This window comes from Hippoglossus stenolepis, chromosome 22 (assembly GCF_022539355.2).
Source record: "Hippoglossus stenolepis isolate QCI-W04-F060 chromosome 22, HSTE1.2, whole genome shotgun sequence".
Classification (NCBI taxonomy): Eukaryota; Metazoa; Chordata; class Actinopteri; order Pleuronectiformes; family Pleuronectidae; genus Hippoglossus; species Hippoglossus stenolepis.
Window position 1 is genome coordinate 12,068,004 of NC_061504.1, and position 20,483 is coordinate 12,088,486.

At 40.9% G+C, this 20,483-nt stretch overlaps 1 protein-coding gene across 1 annotated transcript in view; it reads left to right on the plus strand.

Annotated features, from left to right (window-relative positions):
* Positions 1-3,269: 3,269 nt before the first annotated feature.
* exoc4 (exocyst complex component 4) overlaps positions 3,270-20,483 on the plus strand; it is a 111,587-nt gene continuing 94,373 nt past the window's right edge. Inside the window, exons 1-8 of the mRNA XM_035147336.2 lie at positions 3,270-3,381; positions 4,386-4,575; positions 5,903-6,097; positions 9,786-9,979; positions 11,595-11,704; positions 14,032-14,123; positions 14,246-14,400; positions 20,047-20,227. Of these exons, the coding sequence (XP_035003227.1) occupies positions 3,302-3,381; positions 4,386-4,575; positions 5,903-6,097; positions 9,786-9,979; positions 11,595-11,704; positions 14,032-14,123; positions 14,246-14,400; positions 20,047-20,227 (1,197 nt within the window). The 5' untranslated portion in view covers positions 3,270-3,301. The remainder of the gene's footprint in view (positions 3,382-4,385; positions 4,576-5,902; positions 6,098-9,785; positions 9,980-11,594; positions 11,705-14,031; positions 14,124-14,245; positions 14,401-20,046; positions 20,228-20,483) is intronic.

A 20,483-nucleotide genomic window follows, 5' to 3' on the forward strand; every position in this document is an offset into this window, starting at 1 on the left:
AAAGATTACGCAATAAAGCACTAGATTGTGCATCAATGCCCTGAGGGAACTATTTGAAAACGCCTCGGGCTGTATTGAATGCAGTGCTTATAGAACAGAGACATTAATGAATGGCGGAGGAGGAGGGGTAAAGGGCCTTGCTTGTTGTTTTTGACAGCTTTATTAAAGTAAACACGAGAATTATTAAACCTGACATTGATACGAAGCAATTACGCCGCTTGGTTATCAGGTGATGGGAGTGAAGACTGCTGCAAGCCGAGTGTCCCTGTACATTTTTCTCATATGATACTGATACTTCTGATAATGTGAATATAATTTGCATCATTGATCTTATTTATAATTTTCTACACAATTAGGGGGAATCAGTTAACACTTGTGGCTTTAAAATTCCCTTTGGCGCAAAAAGAAATTAGATTTTGTTGGCTGAGAAAACAGCTTCCTCAGAGCAACTCAAAGATGACATCTTATCGTGCAGGAGGAGGCTCTCCAGTACAAGAAAGAAATGTGGTCAAATTGAACAATAGTTTGTTATTAAGTGTTGATGTATGACTTTTCATGTGGATTTGTCCACTTCAACTTTATCAATGTTGCTTTCTGGCAAGGAGTTTGACTTTTGCCTTGATCTTGTTACATTTGAGGTGATTAGACATCAACATATCATCTAATTTCATTTCTTTCTGTATTGTTTCTGCAAAATTGAGAGCTGTATAGATATGAGCTGAATCATTGTAAAAGGAATGAACTTGGAATATAAACTGAGTATGGAGGGGCTGTTTCCTAATGCACGTGAGATGCAAAAACAAAAGACGTTTTGCTTGATCCAATTACAGATGAGGTGAAAAAATCCAGAAGGTAAAAAACATATTTAATCTTCTGATGTTACCCTCACGCGCATTTCCATGGAAACAAGTAAAATAGTCGTTTCTCTTAATCACCAAGAGGAGACTATTTTTATTACAAAGGTCAAAGTGACACAAATGAGTAAGAAGCAGAATAACAAGACAGAACTACCTTTTAGGAGAATTAGAGAAGAAAGAAAGAGGTTTCCCATAGTAACCTAATCGCTATTTTTACAACAAAGAGTCAAATAAAGATTATCATATCCATGCAAACACATCCTTGCAAAAATGTGCAGGTATGCTATACAGATCCCATTTCCCCCCTCAGGATGGTAATGTTGTTCAAGTTTGTTTCTTTTACACCATCACTTAAATCACCAAACATTACTGCTTGGTGAGCACTTTTCGACACTAATCCAAAAATCCACTTCCTTACAGAACAAATCAATGAAAGTCTGCGCCTGGTTCTGCCTGACAAATTCTATATGAACCACGTTGTTTGAGTCCCCACTTATTTAGCATTTTGCTAGTAGGCAAATATTTTCATTGTAACATAAAAAGTTTGGTTCAAACTTTCCTCCACAGGAATATTTTGTAACAAGTTTCCAAGGGTTGTGTAACTGGAGAGGTTAAAATACTGTGTTTGCACAATCTTGTTATCTATCCGTTGTATTTCTCTGACAATAATTATTAAAGCTATTAGCATACATTAACAGTGACTCGCTCAATTAATTACAACCTCAAAATTACATCAAAATATGTTCGTAAGACAAAGATCATCAATTATTTAATGATCACGAGAAATATATCTGAGGGAAAGCACATGCCTAAAAGTAGTTTCGCTAATAGAGCTCCCGAATTATCTTAATTTATATCATCTGCTGTTTCTTCTGTAAAAAAACACAAAATGTAAAAGTTTAATTATGTTCTAAAACTTTGTGCAACTTAAGTTGATTTGTTAAAGTGGCTGCACCATTATTCAAAATTCTGAAAAAGTGTGAATTTGGAATTTCTTTATTAAGGACAAAGTAATTAAGATACAGCAATCTGCATTTCAGATCTTAAAGAAATATCCTATAAAGTCCTGATTGCCCTTCCATATACATAATCCATATACAGGTCAGTCAGTCTAAGCCATAAGTTAGTGTCCGAACACACGTCAGCGAAAAGGAAATAACCTTGGTGCTGTGTGAAAGAATCACAGTAGATTAGTGGGACTGATGGGACACGGGCTGGAGGCTGTGAGGCGATAAGAACTTCAAAATTAAACTTGGAGCTGGGAAGCTATAGGTGCCTTAGAAAAGAAAAACTGTGGCTCCTGCCTGACACAGGGATTGTTCCTTTTCTCTTTTTGTTTTTTTTTTGGGGGGGAGACACAAAGATCACCCACAATGTTATCTCGCCGGTCCACCAGTGCATCAATCAGGGCCCGGGCTGCTGGGAATCGACCTCTTTTTGCACCAGAATCAATGCCCTCGCTCATTCTCATCGGTACAGCAGAGATTGTCAGAGATACAGTGCAGGAGAGCCCCGCCAAATCCAACACTATATGTTCCAAATGGGGGAGGCTATTAACTCACTGACACGCACTGTCTTTCTCCCTGCTCCTCTGCTCCACCTTTGGTTCAGCCGTCTCAGGACTGGAAGTGTTGCAAGTGAAACCTTTTCTATTGTGATATTTGTGTTGCATGGAAAAAAATAAAATACCTCCAATGTCAACATTGCACTGACATATCAACTAGTTGTCATTATAAAACTACCAGATTTTTTATCACCACAACATAGTGCGCCACATGCTTGATGCAAACCGTTTAACATCCAGCTGATACAGATCGCTGTTCTTGATGATGATCAATGAGAAATAAAATCGTTTAAAATGATTATAGGCCTATAATAAAAAAATAGTCATACTACATTGACTTTGTAGTCATTGTAGTATGCAATACTACATTACATTACATTGACAAAATGTATTTTGCTATTTTTCATTATGTTTGTTTTTTATTTGCTGTTCTGCTTTTTTATTTGCTGTTATTTATTTTGATTTGCTGTTGTGTTTTTTATTTGCCGTTGTGTTTTCTTATTTCCTCATGTGTTTTCTTATTTGCTGTTATATATTTTTTTATTTGCTGTTGTGTTTTCTTACTTTATTTGCTGTTGTGTTTTTACATTAGCTTTTGGATTTATTTTTAAATTTTCAGTTGGATTTTGTAATTTGCACTTCAGGACCACCATATCCTCCACATACAGACTTATCATGCTATAATGTTAAGTTAAATTGCTTAGTAAATAATACCAATTGTACATGTATCTATTATCTTGTCTCTGTAACAGTGTATTTACACTTTGATGCCTCACTGCTGCAGAGCGACGCTCCTCTGCTCAAAACCACAACTCCCAGAGTTCCGCGGTGCAACCTCGCGCCGCTCACTTCCTGTTTGGGTGCCGCAGCTGGAGTAAAGATGGCAGCTGACACAGGGAGGTACAGGAGTGCTGTGAGCAAAAACAAAGACCCCTCCGGTCTCCTCATCTCTGTCATAAGGTGAGCTTTGCTTTCTTTTACTACAGGTAACATGGCTGCGACATGTCTGGCAGCCATTAAAGTGCAGTAGCGTTTAGACACAGAGATGAAATGACAGCTAGCTCCTTATGCTACAAGTTAGCTACCTCCTTCCTGTCCTACCAAGTAAATGTGAGGAATAAAAGCACGTTTAGTGTTTGATACCGTTATTTCATGTCGGCTAATGATCACAGCAGCTTTATTTACACATTAAGTAGAAGGAAAAGTGTTAAATCTCGCTTGGTCATGGGGTGTGTCCTATTGAGGTAGCTTATTTACTGTTCGTTAATTTATAAACTCAAGGATTTGGGAGGGGTCGCTTAGCAACAGCTGCAATACAACTATTTTAATTTTGATTTGTGTTTGTTTTGTTGATTATACCCGGACATGGATCTACTTATCACTGCAGAACCCTATGTTTTGTCACTGATCCTGAATGGCTGCCTGAAATTATGAAAAGGATGCAATCAAAACTTCCTGTTCGAGATTGCTATTTTAACTATTCTTGTCTTGTATATTTTGTATTGAAAGGTCGCTGCGTCTCCTAATCCTTATACTGTCAGGTGTCTTTGGGTGTCCAGGGTTTCCAAAGTAGAGCTGCTTCAATAGGTCCTTTTTATATATCATCAAATGAATTGTCTCATTTACATAAAGGTTAATAAGAAAACTACCATTTTGCATCTGGGAGCATCAACCTTTTTGAATTTTAACCTTGGATTTGCATCTGGGAGCATCAAGATAATGTTGCTGTTACATCCATTTGTTATTGCATGATTGTACCTATTCATGTTGTCATGCTACCTGCACCAAAGTGTTGAACTGTCACTCCAATATCTTCTACCTTAAACTGAACTCATGAAGTGCTTTATATGACCTCCTACTTATCTCACACTTGTAATTGATGCCCCATCCAGATATATCATGTTTACTTAGTTATTAGTTTGAAATGCACTTCTTCTTCTCATCTTCTTCCCCCCCTGATGCAGGACCCTGTCCAGCAGCGACGATGTGGAGGACAGGGAGACGGAGAAGGGGCGTCTGGAAGAGGCCTTTGAGACGTGCGACAGGGATCTCGACGAGCTGATCGTTCAGCATTACGCAGAGCTCACCACGGCCATCAGGACCTACCAGAGCATCACAGAGCGCATCACCAGCTCCCGCAACAAGATCAAACAGGTAGAGAGCAGAGATGTATTCAAAACATGGACCCTCGCTCAAATAAACCAGAAGGGTTGAGAAAAGTGTTACTTAATTCAAAGAAGCGTTTCTTCTCACAATTTTCATTTATCTCTCTTCATTCATTAAAAGTGTCTCTTAACTTTTTGGTTCGACAAGCCTGAACTACTTATTTGATTAACACAAATCCTTTTCACCCAAGAAGAAAACTGCTGATAGAAAACTTTCCAGCTGAAGAACCCACAGCTCGACATAATTTTCTCTCTCGCCCTTGCTAACATTATTAAAAAAGGTCAGACCCTCGCCCCCTTTCAAAAGGAAACCAACACAGATTTAGCAAAAGAAAAAAACATCTTGTTTCGCAGTGCTTTTTCTCAGAAGGTCAAAACTGTCAAGAGTACTTGTTCACCGGTGACTTTAAATGATGATATAATTGCATATATGGCTTATATAGATATTCGGCTTGTCATAGTAGGAAAAGCACAGGTGTTGAAATAACATGAACAATAATTAAGATTCCCAAAAGGCTGTGACAGTAAACCAGCAGTCACAATACCTGGACCTTGAAACCAAAGCAGCTCAGTGGAATTCAACTGTCATCAATTTACATCTTTGTTCTTCTTACTGTGACTTGTCAAAATGTCTTATCTGAAAAATGCTTGTGAAAAACCTCCAGCATGGTTCATTTCCTTTCTTAAACTCGAGGTTCAACCAGCCAGTGAAAACACCTGTGTCTCACACCATTGTTTATAAAAAGTTTTTAAGGAATATGATCAATAACTTATCTTCTCTACTTAACTTACTTTTCAGATACCCTACACTGAGTTAATATTGATTAATTTGGACAGGTAATTAAGTTGAAATATTGTTTGTTATTAGGTATTTTGCTGTCGCCCATTAGTCTTTGTCACAAAATTTGTCTTTCTTTGATGATACTGAGCCCAGAAAATATGGATCAACTTTCAGGCTGTAAACTGTAAATGTTGTGGATCTGTAAACCCATGAGATTAAACTTTGCAGTCTGCATGTTTTTAGTAGCCAGATTATTAAAAAAATACTTTATAAAGCCAAGCTATGTTGTTACATTACTTAGGTTTTCCTGAAATCTGTGATTCAAGTGCAGATATATATATACTTCACAGAACAAACTATTTTAAAATGAACCTAAAATCTCTAAATAACTTTTATAGTCATAAACGTTGCCTTACTTATCTCTAAAAGTTTGAGCCACACCTCCAAAATGCTTTCATTTTGAAGTACTGCAGTAACTAAACTGTGCCTCAGGACCAGGCTTAGTGTCATGACTTCTACTCTCTCTGTCCTGCAGGTGAAGGAGAACCTCCTCTCCTGTAAGATGCTTCTTCACTGCAAAAGGGACGAGCTGAGGAAGCTGTGGATCGAAGGCATCGAGCACAAGCACGTCCTCCAGCTGCTGGATGAAATTGAAAGCATCAAGCAGGTGCCTCAGCGGCTGGAGACCTACATGGCGAGCAAACACTACCTTCATGCCACAGATATGCTGGTGAGTAGACTGATTGCCAGAGGATTGGCTGTACAGAAGCATCCTGTATTCATGTGTGTATTATTCCAGTTAGACAAAGAGGCAGACAGACAAACTAATAGATTGTTTTTTGATTTGGTTGTTTGGTTGGATGGTATGCGCGGTAAACAAAGTGAGGAAAGTTGTCTTGTTGTGGGAAAACTTATTGACACTCAGTATATAAATGAGGCAAAACTGATAGGGGGGCTTCTGAGACCAATTGTGTGCAGCCCACATACATAAACACCTGTGCTTATGAAGTCCTGCTGCTGAGATTGATTTCTAGTTTGGTGCCTTTCATCCTTTTAAAGAATCCCATTTGAGTCTCGAACAGTCCAGTGCGTGGAACTCTTTTACTTCAAGCAAGCAGCATCTAAGGGCACTGCAGGTGTGGATGCATGCCTGTACACTTCTCCTTTTGATGTGTGTTTTGCAGTACGCTCGGCAGGGGAGCTGGAGGACTAAACGACCAAACACTGTGGTCTCTCTGTTCCTTCCCTTTCCCTTTCCCTCCCTCCCTTCCTCTGTCACTCCTACACATCTTCCCCCAGACTTTGGTAATAATTACTTTGCTCGAATGGGGTTATCGGAGGATGAGGGAAAGAAAGAGGGATGATGCTGTGTCCTAAGGACCATGAAAAATCCTCTGTGTGGGCATAGAAAAAAGTGGAACTTCATTCAACCTGTGCTCAGCTCGATCAGTGGGTTTTGAAAGTATGTGGAAGGTTCAAAGTCAGACGGACGCTACGCCTCTGTGTTGTGGATGGAGCATTTTTATAAACAGACTTAAAAGCACATTTTTCTGTGCCCGTACCTATCAAACCGCTGTTGGATGCTTTCGTTCTACCTTTTGCTTTGGTGACGAGCAGTTTCATGAATACATAATGTATGAAAAGTCCAGTTTAAATAACCTAAGCTTCCGCCCGAGTAGATAATGCTATTAGTCATTATAAAAAGGCAAAATAACATCCTTGAAATAACATAATTTGTGTATGTTTGACTCCACTCACCATTACACATTGATTTCTAATACTTTAGATATGAAGTAATAAAGACACCTTGTTAGCTAAAATAAATAATGGTGGTTCATACTGGCTGGAAAACCCTGAAGTCACAGTCGTCTCAATGCTGATAGACACTGAAAATCTTTGCTAGACAATTTGGTGTATTTGTAAGTCACTCATTAACATGTCATTTGATTTGTTTCATTATTTTTAAAAAGGCAAAGTAAAAACCAGAGCATCAACTTTTCAAAAATCTGAAAGATCAAGCATTTCTTTGCTACTGAATAATATTGTATAGTGTCTGCTTCTCTCTGTGGCCACATCCTACTGCCTGTGTCACTTCTCATAGAATCATTGATGTGTTCATTCCCATCACGCTGTCACTCATTATAGCACTCATCTGTGAGATTTTTGTTTTTTCTGTCGCTTGCTCTCCATATTGTCTTCTGGGCTTGTGTTTATGTGAGGCTTGTCTTTAATGGTCCCTGCACACTGGGAGACTTCAGCTGTCGCACAAGTGTATTGAAGGCCTCACTGTGCGACGTGGATTTAATGAACATCAAGTTTGTTGTACGTAGACTGTTTGATGATAACACGTACTTAATCGTTGGCTACTATGCAAGGCAATGCATGTACCATCTATCTGTGCTTCTGCTGCAGTAGTGATAGACAATGGAACCAAGCAGGAGTCGAGCCCTTGCAGTATAGTGGTATTTATGTGTGTGGAAGAACAAACAAAGAGGAGGAGGAGGAGAATGTCGACCAGGACCTGGCTGTTGTGGCACCATTTATTCAGTGCGGCATTTAACGCTGCATTCCTATGTGTTGGTGAGTAGACGTATGTTGTAGCAGCAGCAGTCACATTGGTCACATCTTTGATCCTCTCCCACAGTGTGAAGCGGAACCACCATTTAAGAGCCACAAAGCCCATAAAAAAACATCAGATTTATTTCTTGTTGGTCATCTTTCAGCTGGGACAGACTCAAAATCACAAAGTCTATACTCCCAGAGAGCAGTGGGTATAGAAGTAAGACTATGATCTCTGCTATTGAATGGCAGTTTTAAAACCCATGGGGTTGGTTAAAAATAAGACCGGCTTTTGTCCTTGAAACAACTCCTCTCCTCTCCTCTCCTCTCCTCTCCTCTCCTATCCTCTCCTATCCTCTCCTCTCCTCTCCTCTCCTCATCACCCTCTTTGTCTTTACCTCCAATTCTCCCCAAGCAACTCCCAAGCAAATTCAGTAGCGGCTTCATATACCTCATTACACCGACAAGCCTGGCCCCCTAACGATGTTAACCAGCCTTCCTCTGTCATCCCAGCCCAATGGTAATGAGCTAGCCCCCCCACACACAGACACATAAGTGTTAAATGATTTACAGTCATACAATCACACACATGTAATCATACACACACACACACACACACACACACACACACACACACACACACCGAATACACAAATCCTTAAAGGCATGCCAAGTTATTCTATTAAACCAAAGGGGCTGATCACGCAGCGCATTAGCTCATCTTGTCACTAATGTGACTCTCCTTTGCATCAACACACACTTGACCCACGCCCTCCCAACCCCTCCCTCCACTACCCAATTCCCTCCATTACCCATCCCCCCCCCCTGGCCTGCCCTGGCCGGTCGTGCAAATATCCTGCGCAGGGCTATCATCTGGCCATTAGTGCTCCTGAAATACACCCAGAAAAGCACATTCATACACATAAATATACACATACAGACAGGCGCATTTTATTTAATGGCGTGAGGATTTATTAATTGCAAACAATCTGCAACCGCTGCTGCTCCTGCTAATGAAACCCGAGAAAGGAGGGGAAGGAGGGGGGGGGGCAGGCTGGGTGAATTTGGAGAAAATAAAGAGCGTGACTCAGGAGTGGATGAGCCGACTTTAGAGCAGTTTGTTTTGTGTTTTTTCACGTTTTAATTTGTAGGTTGAATGAAGATAAAATAATAAGATTCGATGAATTAAATTAAATTAGATGAATAACATAAATACATTTGCCCATTCATTTGTTTAGGTTGTAACGAGTGTCGCTGTTCATCTCGTTGTAAACACGGAGCGTTGCTTCACCATTGCTCGTGTTCAAGGAAAAAGTTGAGTGGGAAAGTTAGATTATTATGCTGTTTGGTTAGTGTGGGCAGATGCATCACACACAGCGGAGAAGCGGCCACAGAGAAGTGGGACGAGACTTTCAATTTCTGGGTGAAATTCAGTGTTTTGTTTCGTTAGATGATTGTTTTTTGTAGTCGTATCAACGAAGGACGACTAAATGTTCCCCTATTATCGTAGCAGGTAGAACAGTCATAGTATTTAAGTAGATGTTGGTTGTGTAATTAAGGAGTAATTATTATTAAGTTTCTTTTACTGCTCTGGTTTTATGTAGAATAGCCTCAATATGAGTTACATTTAGATGCCCGCCATACAGTGGGGTACCACTTGTTCAGGTATCTGATATGTCCCCCCTAAGTTATCTTTGTCAAGTATTGTCTCCCTCTGTTGACATGGATTTTTTGTGTTGGCCAGAAAGCGAAGTCAAACAGACTTTCATCCTTCAGTTAGTTATTCCTTCAGCTGTTTCAGTGTATGCCAAAGTGATCAGACCAGACACAATGAAACCAAACTATGTTATCATATGCAGGTGACAGCCGTGGAGTCCTTGGAGGGGCCCTTGCTGCAGGTGGAGGGGCTCGGAGATCTGCGGTTGGAGCTCCACAGCAAGAAGCTCAACATCCACCTTGTGCTCATCGATGAGCTGCACCGACACCTCTACATCAAGTCCACAAGTCGCCTGGGACTCAGGAACAAGGACAAGAATGCTGCTCGCCTCCCAGGGTAAGAAGCAGTTCCTTATATTCTAGTTCTAATATGTTGTTGTTGTTCTCTCAGTATCATCAAAATCTCTTTTACTCGAGTGTACGTTATATAATATGTGATCAGTGTTTTATTATTGCGTCTGTGTTTGTCCAGGCACAGAACCACGACTGTTGGTCATAAACTGACTTTACAGTGTAACTGTAGGGTACTGTAAACTGGGACTAGGGATTTCATTTCTTATATAAACATCCCTAATAGCTTCAGCAAAGCTGCAGCTTTTCTTTTATGGCTCCACAAACATACAACACATTTTATTTCATTTTCTTACTGTGTTATCACTGACATGCAACTGTGCAAGATTGATAGAGAAAGTGGAGTTGAAAAAAAGTCATAGCTTGTTATATAAAGTATATGTTTTAGTTTGTTTGTGTCTGAAGAATAAAAAACCTTTTATTGTTTGCCTATTATGTAGTCAGCAGAAACGCTGCCTTCAAAGACTGTATAGATGTGCCTTCATTATAAGTTGTTCCACAGCCGGGACAACAAAGTGCAACTTGCCAGTTATTTCCTGTATGGAAACCAAGCCAATTACTGACAAAAACAATTAGACCCTGTCTCACTTGTTGCTCGACTTCTTCCTGTTTGTACTTTGTGCTCTAAAGTCGCAAAGAAACCGACCAAAACACCCTGAATCATTTGCTGTAAAGACACAGACAGCACTAATTCGCTCACAGGGAATTAGGAAGTGGCACTCGGAGTCATGATATGTGCTATTGTAAAAAAATCTGACAAACACACACACGTTGTGATAATGTTTTTTTCTTTCTTAGGGAACAAACTGTTTTTAGAAGTCTAGGAGACAATGTTGGCTTCCAATTACTGGCAGTAAATAAATAAGACGACAGAATGTAGCATCCACGGATTCTGTGTGACACTCGTGATGCGTCAAACAATGAAGAAGGTTTCGCAGCCACTAGCAGAATGACCTCCTCCGTGACCCAACAGCCAGTTTCTCAGTTTCATGAAGCGGCTGTGTAACTTATTGGGCATAATGTGGCGCAATGGCTTTAAACACACTGTTGACGCTCTTGTGTTTTTTGTAAAACATTCGGCTTAAGTGTTGTTTTCACTTGTACAGATGTGTTTGTGTGTGTGGTGCAGTAATTATGGTGGCGGTGGGTTGGTGAGGTATGATTTATTACTGAGGGTCAGCCAGTGACAGGTCCTGGCCTCCCTGGATTGGGTCGCCTCTAACAACGAGCCAGCCTCCATACACCCCACTCACTTAGCAGGCCCACTGTGTTTATACCGCCCCAACTTAAAGGACCTGGATTGCTTCCACCTCGAGCTTAAGCCTTGATAAATGGCTCATTGGAAAGCAGCAGCAATCCCACCCAGATTTTTTTTTTATTACAGTAGATTGTTTTTGTTAGGGAAGGGCAGGTTAGTGGGTGTGTTTCTGTTAGTGCATACAGTATTTTCATGTGTGTATAAAAAGCTATTACTCCAGCGTTCTGGAGCAACTTCCCTTGCTATTGCAATATCATGATTTGTACAAGACAGAAAACATGATATGTATTAAGTTCACTTATTTTATTTTTGATAACCCCATGGATTTTATTTTCCTTCCCAGGTCTGCTGCCAAAGACACATCTCCCATGCCTGTGTTGGATGTCAGCAGTCTGTCCACCCCCCGCAAGCTTTTGGATTCCTCGCAGTTCAGCACCCCTGGATCCAGCAGTGGTACGGACTTTCGATCATTTTAAATGTGAGATGTAAGAAACCATAATTGACAAAAATTGGTGCTGGCTTTGCAGTTAACGTAGCCGTTTTTCAGACATGACCTCAAGAGAATGTCCACACAAGTGGGTCCAGACTTTCTCTGGAGTTTGTCTTTCACACACAAACGATGCAGCAGGAGATTCTCCGCTCAGATGCGTTCACACAACAACACAGAAATCTGCGTCGCGTTCAGGTGAGGCATGGGGTAGAACGTAACTTATCAACTCCGCTGTGGATATCAAGTTTTTTTTCAGCGTTCGCACATACAGCCCCTAAGAGTTCGGCTCATGTCTGAAAGCAGCTTATGAAGGAATAACAGAAAACAAAAACAAGGGGAAATTGTCATGAAAGACAATAGCTTATAAAGTTGGCTCTCCATTAAAATGCCATACATAAGATAACTAAAGAGATAAACATATAAAGTAGTGTTGTCGGTCTCTATGGATAAAAAAAAAAGTGTGTGGATTTCAGTGAGCAATGTTATTTTCACTCTGCGGATATTCTCGGTGATAATGAAGTCATTAGCATCACTTTGTCTTACAACCATTTGCATGTCATTATGGGTGTGTATTCTCTCTGTGGCACACACATACATATGCACCATTACTGGATTCACACACTTAACAGACAACACACCACTGATGCCTCATTGCACTTATACACACATTCAACTTTGCACACAGGCATACATGCACCCAGACTTCTTCCCCCGCAGTATATGTCATAACATCTTCAACTATGATCATGGTATACGTTTCCCACACCAAAATTATAATCATCTCGCCCCCCCCTAGCTGTACCATTAGTCACCCAGCATCTCTGTCATCACAGCAGGCGAAAAGCATTCATTACACTCAAACCAATAACCAGCGCTTCTAACAGAGGCTGATAATGCAGACTATAATTTTACCGGGGAATGTGTGAATTCTCGCTCGGTCGTATAGCGTCAGCCGCCGCATTCCCTCCAGGCACAGCACAGAGGAAGGCAAACAAGGAGATAATGAAAAAAGTTAATCCTGCAATAACTCGGTGTTCCCTTAGTGTTTCTGAGTTTTCATCTTAAGCCTGGCACTTTTTTTTTTTTTTATAAACCACCCACTCTTGGCATTCTGAATTAGTGACTCACCGTTTCGTTTTTTAGCTCCGTGGATGAGAGGCAATCATACTGTACACACCACTCAGCGTCCACAGACATTTTAACTTATTCACCTAGTGTGCGTAAGCATGTGATTGGCTCCTGACAAACAGAAAATCTGGAAGGTAGAATGTGAACATTTCTCTGCCTTCCTAATGTTGTTAAATCATACTGTTGTGTTTCTCTCTGTCTACCTCCATCTTTAGTTCTTTCATCATTTCATCACAACTTTAACTTCACCTCTTTTTATTTACCCAGCTCAACACAACGCGTCTGTGCGTGCCGTGACCTCGAGCACACAAACACCCACACAAAAGCACGGATAACACCACAAATACATAATAAATATCCATTCAATTCGCCCACCCGGCCAACCTGAAAGTACAAGCTGAACCACATTTTTACCCACATTATGTGGAGAAAGCTGTGGCAATTAGCTACCACCGGGCGGTAAGTGCCAATACACCGCCACGCTAACAACCGTGGTCACGACACAGCAGCCGGCTTCCATCAGCGACCTAGCTTTGCCATTTTGTTTAATAGCATTAGAGCGCCTCATTTGTAGCTAGTAATTGTCATAATTATTACACAAACTATAGTCGGAATGGGGAAAAGAGGAAGTACGCCCAAAGTCCATTAACTTGCCATAAACATTAACTCTCTTAACGCGCTTTGATGGGGAATTGGGAGGCCCCATCTAATGGAAATTAGAGCATCACTCCATGCTGCCACTCTCAATTTAGCCGCTAATGTGGCTAAGTCATATGGCGAGAGTGTGAGTTGGGGGTGGAGTGTGTTTCTGTGGGTGTGTAGGGGGGTGATAACAGGATAGGTGCAAGTGTGATTTTTAAATAGAAAGATGCAGGATGTTAACATAGTAAAATAAGTAAAGAAAGAAACTTTATTAATTAAAACGGTGTTTGTATGCTGTGTGTAGCAGTTCTACTCTGGAAACTGCTGACTAGGTGACAAACACTTTCAGGGTTCTACAGATCAGGTCTAAATTAAAAGTGATCATTTTATATTCATCCAGTGCTGAAGTAATAGATTTCTGCACTTGTAAATGTTTTATTATTACTTTACTCTATGTATATATCCTCTATATATTTATATGTATATTTCTTCCTTATGTATATTTGTTCTTCTTCTTTAGTGCGTGAGGACGGGCGAGAGCCGAACCAAGCCGACCTCCCTGAAGTGGATCCAGAGGAGAACAGTCCTGAGTTCATGGGCATCCTCATCAAGGTACAGACTGGACATGAACATCACTGAATACTGCTCACTCTTTATAATAACTTTTAAAACCGGAGTAATATCTCACCCGCGATCTGTGCTGTAACTTCAATAAAATGCTCTTTTTCCTTCAGGCTCTGGCCAAGTTGAAGAAAGTCCCAGAAACCATCAAAGCCATAATGGAGCGTCTGGAACCTGAACTGAAACAGATCGTCAAGAGGTCCACCACTCAGATAGCTGACCATGCTTATCAGAGAGGCGAAACCCTGGCCCAGGAGTGCCAGCCGAGGTAAAGTATGGAGATAGGGAGAGGGAAGGAGGCACTCTATTAAAGTATCATGGCTTCCTGAGAGTGGAGAATGATCCCCTCAAGAGTGAGTTGCCAAAGATCAGTAAAATAAATGGAGAAAAACCAAATAGTAAATGAGGAGGGAAATGAAAAGGGGGGGGTGCAGGGTGCAGTAAATGGATCGCCTGAAGAGGAAACAATAAGCAATTCTGTGGAAAGATGAAAACCATCTTTTTGGAAATGATAATATTTGCCTGACAGAAGATAATAAGAAGCGCGAGCAATGTTTCCAAAAATGATCAGCAGCATGCAGCTACTGCTGTTACCGCTGATAAAAGCTGTCATTTGTAATCCCTGCAGTATTTTATCTATGCAAAGGAGTTTTATTAAAGCAGCGTGCGTGCTTGCTTATTCTTCTTTAGTTGTAGTATTTCCACTAGAATCAGTTCCCCTGTGTCGTTGGCCACTCTCTCCATTCGTCCAACCTTGGCTTCCCCTGATTCTCAATCATACTTTACAGCTGTTTTATCTACCTACTAAGTGTTCGTTCAGTCTCTGGGCCGAGTTGACCGAGTGTCTTCTTCTACGTCCTCGGATAAACTACAGCAGTGGTCGGTACCTGGGTCAAACCGTGGGTCAAAATCGTGGCCAGATAGTTTGGTTATTTTTATTTCACCATATCGGACTGAAACACAGTTCGGGTGCTGAGCTCCATCATTGCAACAACATATATAATATTACTTCCTCTTTGGCAATTTGTCTTCAAAGTAAAAGCTCAACCTGCTTTTTGTTGCTGTAATGCTTTATATTGAGCTGAATTGCAGAGCTTTTATTTTTTAAACTCTTGTCTGTAGATCGTGTTGATTGCTTAACCGACCTCTGAAATAGCCTGTAATGTAATGTATGAAAAAAACATCAGTTAAGTAAATCATTCAAACTTGAATATAAACCACACACTTGAACAGTAATTATTCTTCACAGCAGATAAACCAGGTAGGATGAACAAAAGGTTTCCCAACTTCACTCTTGCACTTCCCTAATGTGGATTGGATTAGTCTTTAGTCGCTCTGGGTGTTACGTGCAGTGGGTCTTTTGCATTAGGAATTGACAGTGAAGGCAGCAGAGAACATGTTTTGAATGCGTTCCCAGGGTGTTGATCGTCAGACCGTCAACCAGGTGTGAAACACAGTAAAGGCTAAGACCGGAGACGCGCCTGCCTCAGACCATGAAAACAGATCCTCTGCTGCTTTAAACCCTCACACAAGTCATGGTTAAACACACCCATACATACACAAACAATTTCACACCTGCCTTAGCGGACCGCTAACATTTTAAAAGCGCTCACGTCGACTCCTGCAGACTCTCTCACACGCACACACGGCCCAGAGCACAGACTTGGGAAGCACAGGTCTCAGTCCACTGATCCTGAACCATTTAAGAGGAACGTCTTGTTTTCTGTCAGGGATGTTCTCTCCGGCCTCGTCTGCCTTCCCCTCTCCTGTTGCCTGCTGAATCTCATCTGACCTCAGCGTAATAGGCCACCGCGTAGCTCATTCCCAGCGCCGCTCCTCGCAGATTGTTTTAAGTTTGCCTGCGTGTGCGTATGCGTGTGCGATCGCTTAACTCTGCATTTGTTTTAGAGCGTGCTGAATTGCATTTGAGGGAACACTTAGACGTGTTTGTATTTGGATACATGCACACCTAGTTCTGCCTATGTTCACTTCAATTTAAAGTCAAGGCTTGTTGCTATGGAAACTCCAACCAATGTACCACTTGTAGGGAACAATGGTGTTGCATTATTGCACACTATATTTTATAGCCCTGCAGACTAGCAGGCAACACTGAAGCACTTTACAGCACATGCAGTGGTCTGGCTTGCTGCTGGAGCTTTATGTTCTCATTCACCTCGTCTGTGATCAGCCACATTGAAAGTGCCTTTTCATTTCCACCTCCTTTCACTAGATCTTTCATATAGATACTCCACACAGGTTCCCAGTCCACGCAGCGACGTTATTAGCATGCGCCACTGATCTGTGAGTAGTTCATTTTAATTTACATCAAATCGGACTTGTTGAACTCGTATTCCTTTCCCATTTTTGCATTTCAAACACAGAGCCTCGGTCCTCTGTACTGTTTTTATATATATATATGTGTGTAGGAGCTTCTGAATCAAATTTAAATCCCTCAGATAGAAAGAAAGAGCTGATTTAAAAGTGAAATGCTCGAATGACCAAAGGACATTAGAATAAAAGGGAATGTGTTTTAAATCCAATTTTTTTTAAAAAACGAGAAAACCTCATTGATCTGAAGAGTGATTGCTTGTCTCTTGTGTCCTGTTTTTCTCTGCCTGTTCAGTCCAGTGGTCACTGGAAAAGTCCGAGGGGCTAATTTGTATGAATGTGTTCCCAGTCTGTGTACATTTGTGTGTGACAGCAGGATGACCTTGCACATTTAATACCTCAACTCTGTACTTTAAACACTCTGTAGACCCCTATTTATAGTAATTTAATTATCTGTGACTGACGACCAACTTAATGAAAATGGGGGCACTATCCCCGTCCTCCCACAAATGAAACACACAGATGTAAGTCAGGGGTTTGCTCTGTACGTCCACGTGTGTGCTCCCCGCTGTCTCTCCATCAGCCCTGCGTGTGTCTGCTTCGATCCTGAGGGGAAATGAGAAGTGAGGTCTTAAAGAACACACAATATGGATTAGGAAGGCCTCCGCTGGGAGTGCAATGAGTGTGTGAGGGGTAGGAGATGTGGTGCATTTAGAGATTGGACAACAGAAGAGGTGACGAGGTCAGAGCTGTGAGTTTCATGCGGGGAATCGTGTGCCGTTCGTGCATTTCTAAAAGCTGCCGTCCACCGTGTGTCCTTTTTCACGTCAGTCCTTCATGGTTACACATGAGGCAGGAGGAGGGAGAGATTCCTTCACCCGCCGCCGCCGCTCACAGCTCCTCTCTTCGTCACATGAACATCTCCCATTCACCGAGTTATAACTCATAGTGATTTGTGCCTGCTTTACTCTCCATTAATAACATTTATTCACTGCTGCTGCTGGTGTAGTGACAGACAGCCAACCAAAATGCCCCCCTACTGAAACATCCATCCATCTCGCCTCCACATTATCCTTATACCTTCCCTGGGAAACCTTGGCCGCTTCCCAAAACTTTCAGCGTGCCTACTTTTCTTGAAATATTCAAATTGCCGGTAATTTGTATTGACTTGGGATTAATGAGGTTTTGGCTCGGGTGCTTTTGAGTGCACATAATAGAGGATTTGTTTTAGGCAGTCAAAGCTTTTGTGTTTGGTTGTGTTTCTGTACAACAGGTCTTTTTTGAGTCAGGAAATAATTAGGCACCAAACTCAGATTTTTACATTTTTGTTTTTAGCCCTAACCATTGCTTTTATTTGTTTGTCAGCAGGATTGCAGGGTTTTCTATATCATTTAATAACATTGTGACATAAGGTGTTTTTTTTCACCCACTTCCCACTGAATAATGCATGGGTCTTGATTTGAAAAAAAAAAAAAGCAGGCATATTTAGGGGACTGACATCTATGAGTGTTTGCAATTTGGTTCGAATTTGATTTATTGGATTTAAATGTGGTTTCATTGTGGGTGTAGGCTTTTTATAGCCGCTGTATGGTAATACATTTTGGCACAGATCAGGACAAAGGGGAGGTTCCAGTAATTTATTATCACTTTCTTTAACACTGCGAGAGAGAGGCCCCTGGTGGAGGTATGGGCTCTTCTGAATGATTTCTAGTTCTAATTAAATCAGCAGAAAAACTGATTATGAGGTTCAGGAACGATCCAGTTAGATCTGACTGGGAAATATGGGGAGCTGGCTAGCATGGTCATTTTTACAAGAATTATTATATTGAAGGTTTGCTCAGCCTACAGTATATGTCTTTAAATCACATGATGGTTCAGTTCCCCAGCAAGGTCCATAGCCAATATTTTTATGAACTTTTAATCTCTGGTCATTTATAAAATTAATAACAAGGTTTCACTTACTGCCAATTAATTTGAACCCCGGATGAAATGTCAGACGAGTGCACTAAAAGAGTGTCAGAGAGTTTGACTGTATTTATATTAACTCTTAATATCTCCACTAAAATAAAGTGGGCACTCACTGGCATGGGCGCACTGGGTTCCCATTCAGACTCGGCTAATATAACCTGTGTTCCCTCTTTACTTTGAAAGCTTTGTCCTTGCGCGGAAAGCAGCTAAGGCAGAGTCTGTATGAAAGCACAAGCGCAGACGAGGCAACTGTGAGCTTCCAATCCACAGTGTAGCACTCCGATCAAGTGGAAGGTCAGCTTGGTTTTGGCTGCGCTCTCTTCTTCAGCCAGAGCCATTTAGAGCTAATGAGAGTATAGCTGCTCGTTCTGTTCCAGTCCAGGTTTGGGCCACCGCACTGCTTTTACATTAGCCAGCCAAGGTGCTGTGTTTTATTACTGCAGGTGAAATATTTGTGAAAAGTTCCCATTAATGATTATTTTTTCTGTTCCCTCGCTCCTTTTCTTATGAATGGCTTATTTTTTTCATTTATTCTGCTTTACCTCAAGTAATTTGTTGGATTTATGACAAGACAAATAATAATATACTTCATTTATATTGCAATTCCCATTTCATAAAATGCATCTCAAGGTGCTTTACATTAAAAGGATGGTTAAAACAAAAACCTAAAAACACAACATTTTAAAACAGCAAAGGATGTTAGAACATAAAGTCTTAAAAAAGTGTTAAAGGAATGTTAAGATTAGGATAAAAGAAAAGACATGGTCAAATTGATTAAAAGCAAACACAAGAAATATGTTTTTGAAACGTGTCGACAGATACATTGGGCAGTGAAAGCTTTTTCCCAAAATTTGTTGCATAGTTACATGAATATGCTTCACTGTATTTCTGCAGTTTTTTTGCAGTTTATGCGTAGTTTTACTTTTTAATTGCACCTTATTTACCTTGAATTTGTATACATTAAATACATATTAATAGGAATAATTTACTTTATTGCTTCAGTGCACTTAAACATTCATCAGGTGGCATTGAGGAGGTAAAGGGAAATCTAAGCAGCAGCTGAGATACACAATAATGTCTTAACGTGCAGAGTGCACTACATTGTACATTATGGATACCATGAGTGAGGAGGTGAGGAAAAACCTGGAGAACGCGGCCATTAACTGTCGCAGTTCTGTGCAGACTTTTATTGTCATTGTTGGTGAAATGAAAAAAAAACTAGTTAATTGGTGTGCTGGCTGACAGCAGCAGTATATCATGTCGTGCTGAGACTAATTCTCCCTTCCTTCTAATATTCGAATAGAAGCAGAATTCTGTGGAGGCTCAAGGCCAGTTTATTTTCTTTATTAATGAAGTGTTGAGTGAATTCACTGCTGGTTGGGGTTTCTCAGAGCTTAGGGAAATAAAAGACTATGTAAAATTGCTTATATAACAAATGTTGCATTTCAGAATCCTTTTTTTTTGTTGCAACAGTGAAAAAGAATTTTACATTTTTGTTTATTTCTTTTAAATATTACCAAGACTCATTTCTCATAACTTCTCTCCATCCCCTCTCTTCTCCGAGTCTTTCCCACACTCACTCCTGCTCTCGTTCTGCTCTCTCTGCCTCCCTCTGCAGGCTGCTGCTGGAGCTGCTGGAGCTCCTGTTTGATAAGTTCAAGGCAGTGGCTCAGGCGCACAGCGTGGTGCTGGCCCACCTGCAGCACATCGCGGTGCATTGCCCGGGAGGGGCCCAGAAAGAGGGTATCAAGCTGTACGAGCAGGCGGACGTCTCTGCCAAGATCCAGACGGTGCTGCAGGTCAGTATTCAACAGTATTGATCGTAAAAACATCCCCAGACCATTGATATATATATACATATACGTGCTTAGTTTGTCTGACAGGTACCTGTACGCACATGAAAAGGACAAAAGCCACAAACTATTCAAACATTAGAATAAATATGAAGCTGTAAACATCAATACTATGCAGATTAAATGGAAATCAAATGTTAGAAATGTGATTGAAGAAACTGGATAATGCAATGCAGGGTTTGCTGTGTCGAGCAAGAACCTA